At 56.1% G+C, this 5,464-nt stretch overlaps 1 protein-coding gene across 1 annotated transcript in view; it reads left to right on the top strand.

The window, feature by feature from the left end:
- The window catches only part of SEMA7A (semaphorin 7A, GPI membrane anchor (John Milton Hagen blood group)), a gene marked incomplete at its 5' end in the record, with an annotated part of 10,270 nt that extends 5,856 nt beyond the window's left edge, over nucleotides 1-4,414 (top strand). The window contains 5 exons of the mRNA XM_010024631.1: nucleotides 374-572; nucleotides 2,149-2,264; nucleotides 2,993-3,157; nucleotides 3,648-3,702; nucleotides 4,065-4,414. Of these exons, the coding sequence (XP_010022933.1) occupies nucleotides 374-572; nucleotides 2,149-2,264; nucleotides 2,993-3,157; nucleotides 3,648-3,702; nucleotides 4,065-4,414 (885 nt within the window). The remainder of the gene's footprint in view (nucleotides 1-373; nucleotides 573-2,148; nucleotides 2,265-2,992; nucleotides 3,158-3,647; nucleotides 3,703-4,064) is intronic.
- Nucleotides 4,415-5,464: the final 1,050 nt, after the last annotated feature.

Below are 5,464 nucleotides of genomic sequence, written 5' to 3'. Positions count from 1 at the left end.
TCCTTCTGATGTGGGGGACACCAGAACTGCACACAGTGGGGTCTCACCAGAGCAGAGCAGAGGGGCAGGATCACCTCCTTCAAGCTGCTGCTCACGCTTCTGTGGATGCAGCCCAGCACACGGGTGGCTTCTGGGCTCCGGCACACACTGAAGCCGGCTCATGTTCAGCTTCTCACCAACCCACAAGGATAATGTCCTGCCTAGTGTTTGCTCACCCCAACCTGCACCCAGCCCTGTGGTTACAGGTGGCCGCAAACAGCAGGGAGGTGAAGCCCCTGAGAGGGGGACAGGGTGGGAGTCCCTGCAGGGGGACCACAGGTAGGACTCCACAAGCCCTGACCCTGACGGTGGCTCTTGTCCCCTCTCGCCGCAGTGTGTTTCCTCTGGCCAGCACACCCCGAGTGAGACCTTCAAGATAGCTGACAGCCACCCGGAGGTGCAGGACCGCGTGGAGCCCCTCTCCCCCACCAAGAGCCCCCTGTTCCACAACAAGCACCGCTACCAGAAGATCGGGGTGCACGAGGTCTCTGCGGGCGACGGGCGCCACTACAACGTGCTTTATCTGGCAACAGGTACTGGGAAGCTTTCCCTAAGGAGTTCCCTGGAGCTTGCTTTCCCCTCGAGAGCAGAGGATCCAAGGAAATCAGATGAGACCCCTAGTGCAGAGCGAAGCGAGGGGCTGCGTTCCCAGCTTGGCATATGTTTGTCAAGCAGGAAAGAGCTGCCAAGTCCCAGCACAGCTCAGTACACACAAATTTGGCTCCATAGGCAAAGGCTGAAAGCAGCATCCCAGCATGTGGGATTTACCCACTTGGGCTGCTTCAAGCCCATGGTACATCTCAGGCCAAGTGTTTTAGGGCAAGGGATGGGGGGCCATAACACAGCCCTCCCCATGTGTCAAGCAGAAATCCTTTGCAAAGGGACCCACTCCATCACCTCTTGTCCCTGTTTGCTCTAGTGCAGCAGCACAAGCTTCCTGTGAGGCCAGCACCTCTGGTTGGAAACACAGCCAGCTCATTCCAGCTGCTGGTGGTCCCAGGGCAGCTGGAGATGCTGCAGAGCTGGGACAAGCCAATTCAGCTGCAGGTGAATGGGATGGCGAGCAAAACATGGGTGAGCTGCCTGGGCTCGCATGCAGTGCAGCTACTTGCTGCATGGAAGACACAGAGGTCCCTCTCATGCCTCCCAGGGCTTGATCCCTACAGCTGTGTCACCCCTTTTGCTGCTCTGTGCTGGGCTTTTTTCACTGGCACTTGTGGAGGGACTTTCTGGGGCTTTTGTTTCCTAATCTGTGATTAAAACAAATGCAGACAGCTCGCAGTGGGTGGCCTGGCTTGGATTAGGGCCCACACATGCTTGGATTGGTTTGATCTTGCTAAAAGTTGTAGTTTCAATGCAGCTAATGCCTCGCAGAGCAGTCAGGAAGCTTGCTCCAAGGTGCCGAGCTTGGCTGCCCACCCTTGCTGCAGGCATGGAGGTACCTGGGCGGTCCTAATCCCTGCCTGACCCAGGGTCACATCTTCTACCTCCCCCTGGTTGGTGGTGGAGAAGGGAGTGACTCCTTGGGAAGGGGATCCAGGCTAAAAGAGGGCAAACAGTGAAGACTCCTGAGCCCTGTTCCCTCAGGATCTGCCTTCCCAGCCCTCCGCCAAACTGACTTTTCCTAAGCCACCAGTTTGGAGTCAGTTAACTGGGTTGGGGAGTCAGTTTAATCAGAACAGAGAGGCAGAACTCCAAGTTTCAGCCTCAGGCAAGTGAAGAGATGATGCTTGTGCAGGAACAGGCTGAGGATCAAAGCAGAGGAGCTCGAGACCTGTTGGGTTTTCATGCTGAGGCTGCTCCAAGCAAGCACAGCCAGGTCCAAAGGGCGAGGAGAAACAGGCTTCACGTGGCTGGGAGGATTACAAAGGTGACAAGGCTGAGCTGTGGGAAACAGAGCAAAGCAGGCTCCTTCTCAGAAAGGTCCTGTCTTCTCTGGGTGGCTGGTTAGAGGAACCCAGTCAAGCCTCGTGCTGTGGGATGGGAGCTGTTTGCCACAGTGAGGGCTGGAGGCACTGCTGGTTCTCTGCCTGGCTTCCCCACAGCCCCTCTGCCTTGCCTCTCTGCTCTCAGCGTGCTTCATCAGGGCTCTCCCCTCTTTCTTTCCAGACAAAGGATCCATCCACAAGATCGTGGAGCTGCCAGATGGGGTGCAGAACATCATGGAGCTCCAGGTCTTCCCAAAGAAGGACCCAATCCAGTCCATGATCCTGGACCACAAGAGGGTGGGTTTCTCTGTAGAAAGGTCGGGCTGTAGCTTTAAAAGCAGGCACCAGAGGAGGCAGGGACAGAGGTTTAAGGACAACCCATGGATGTGAAGTAGCCTTGGGGGGGGGTTGTGGGAGGCCCTGCAACTGCTTTGCTAATGGCTGGGCTGATGTCCCCAGTTCTAGTGGTCAGTGGGCACCTCCTCTCCTCCAGAGGCGTGGGAAGGATTAGGCTGTTTGCTCCCTGGGCCAAATCCTGCAGTTTCCCTCTCATTGTCCAGCCTTGCTGGTGGATGAGCTGTGAGGCAGCGCTGGTGCTCATCCCAGAGGTGACAACACTGCTGTCACTTCATGGAGCAAACTTAGTTATCCCCAGGGCTGGTGGGAAAAGGATGCTGCTTCCCCTCCCTGGGGGGGGGACTGCATTGCCTGGAGACCTACCAGCCCCACTGGTGAAATCGTAGAATCCCAGCCTGGTTTGGGTTGGACGGGACCTTAAAGCTCATCCAGCTCCAACCCTCTGCCATGGGCAGGGACACCTTCCACTAGAGCAGGTTGCTCCAAGCCCCTGTGTCCAACCTGGCCTTGAACACTGCCAGGGATGGGGCAGCCACAGCTTCTCTGGGCACCCTGTGCCAGCGCCTCAGCACCCCAGTCTCACAGCCAAGCTGCAGGAGAAGTGCTGGTCACTGCTAAGGTGGCACTGGGGCACCGGGACGATGAACCCCTCTGCTTTCCTCCTGCAGGCGATGCTGTACGTGGGCTCGACAGACAGAGTCCTGGAGGTGCCCATGGACATGTGCAGGGTGTATCGCAACAACTGTGACAGCTGCCTGCTGGCCAGGGACCCGTACTGCGGGTGGCTCAACGGCTCCTGCCAGTCGGGGGATCTGAACCGGGCCGTGAGGGCGGTACGTGATGCCATCGGCTTGTGTCTGCTTCTTTCCATGTGAGAAATGCCCAGGCTCAGTATCCCCCTGCCTGGCACATGGTTTTGAGGTCATCTTCCTGTCACAGACACAGGTGAACCCATGGTGTCCGCACTGTAAAAGCACACACGCATGTGTGTGCTGTCCCAAAAGCCACCCCTTCCACAGCACCCTGCTCTGGAGAGGGAGAGGTCAGTGGGCTTTGAGCACCCAGCCCCTCTTTTGCTGTTAGAAGTGTGCACAGGCCTGCTGGTTGTGATGTTGTTGATCGTGGTGACTTGCTGGGTCTCACATTTGTCATTCACCACCCTCGTGAGTTGTGTGTTTGTCCCTACCCAGGTAACATCAGGCGTTTAAACACTTCTTCCTTACCTAATCTACTGCATCTTGCATGGGCAGTTCCTTCCCTAGCCCTGAAGTGCTGCTCCCCTGACATTAATGCTTGTTCCCATCTCCCAGGGACGTGCGTCAGAACCTGAACCTGGACCCATGGCAAGGGAAGTGCCAGAAGGGGGATATTAAGGAAGGTATGTGAAGGTTTTGAGCTGTAAGCTGTGAATCCAGGGGGTGTTTTGGGGCAAGAGGACTGATTCTGGAGTCTTTGTATGTTCTGCAAGGTGTAACAACTCATTGCAAGGGAACTGGGAATGACCATGCTGAAGCCAGGACACCTCCAAGCCGCAGCTTGGAGTTAACTGCTAGATAATGTGGTTTTGAGCTGCTGTTTGCTGCTGTCCTGGGAGAAGAGACTTCAGGCGTGGGTCAGGCCCTGCTGTTGTCATTCAGTGGCTGTATAACATGTCCCCATTGACTCAACTGTTCTTCCCTCCAGGCTTGTGGGAGAATCTGCGTTTCCATGTCTCACCCCCTTCTTCTCAATCTCTTCCAGCAGGTGACTATCAGAACATCACAGTCGTCCCTTTCTCCCGCTACTACCTCAACTGTCCCATCGAGTCCCACTATGCCACCTACAACTGGTACCACAACAACAGCCTCATCAAGACCTGCAACACCACCCACCCCCAGCAGGACTGCTTCCACTTCATCCAGAACGTGAGCCACGTCCACTACGGCCACTACGTCTGCATCTCGGAGGAGGACGGCTTCAAGCAGGCTCTGGTGAAGGAGCGCCTGGTCAACCAGCTCAGGTTCATGTCCCAGAAGGGCCAGGCCACCATGACCTTCGCCTCCTGGCTGCAGCTGTTCCTGATGGTGGTGTTGGTGGAGCTCTTCCACTGACCACGATGGGGCTGTGTTCCCACCATCCTGGCTGCTGCTGCTGCTCCTGCACTTGCTGTCTGCTCCTGAAGTGACTTCTTTTAGTCACTCCTTGGACATTAATCTTTGACTGTCCCCACAGGGGTCTTGGGCAGCATCCTCTCCATCTTTGGCCTTGGTGGAGGAGGCATGGTGAGGAAGATGGGACTTCAGGGCCAGATGGAGCAGGGTTTGGGGTCAGGGAGGGAAGGGAACACGCGGGGGACGTTCACTGTACCCAGCAGCATGGTGTCAGCCTCCCCGCTGTGGACATTCAGGGGACTTCTGCCAATGTGCATGCACTGATCCTCAGGGCACGATGACTCCTCTCTTTAGGAACGTGCATGTGATGAAGAAGAGGAGCCAGCCCTTGGCCTTTGGAACTGGTTGATCTATGCTTCACTCCAAGTGGGGACTGATGCCTCCCATTTTTTGTGGCTAATGTCTGTTAGGGTTGGAGGCAGCGGGAACACTCTCAGTGTCGCATGTGAATCCCCTTCTGGTCTGGAGACTTGGGCTCTGGAAAGGTTTGAGGGTATGATTTCATTTGATTTCTGTTTTGCAGCTGGCTTTGATGTGGAAGGGAGATTGGGAACTCGCACTGGAAACCTGCAAGGCAAAGGCAAGGCCCAGAGCGAGCATTTTGCATGGAAAAGCCTGGGAAGATGACTAGATTTGGGGTGTGGGGAAGGACAGACCGAAGGGGACAGGAAGGGAAGGTGGAAGCAGAGCCCAAACCAAACCCAGGAGGCCCTGGGAAGGAGTTTGAAACGCACAAATCCTCTGCAGGCAGCTTAAGGGCTGGAAACCTGCAAGGCAAAGGCAAGGCCCAGAGCGAGCATTTTGCATGGAAAAGCCTGGGAAGATGACTAGATTTGGGGTGTGGGGAAGGACAGACCGAAGGGGACAGGAAGGGAAGGTGGAAGCAGAGCCCAAACCAAACCCAGGAGGCCCTGGGAAGGAGTTTGAAACGCACAAATCCTCTGCAGGCAGCTTAAGGGCATTTATGTGTGGGCAGCAGGCAGCGCCTGC

This window comes from Nestor notabilis, unplaced genomic scaffold (assembly GCF_000696875.1).
Source record: "Nestor notabilis isolate BGI_N333 unplaced genomic scaffold, ASM69687v1 scaffold23811, whole genome shotgun sequence".
NCBI classification, from domain to species: Eukaryota; Metazoa; Chordata; class Aves; order Psittaciformes; family Psittacidae; genus Nestor; species Nestor notabilis.
This window is presented reverse-complemented; position numbering and strand designations above follow the sequence as displayed.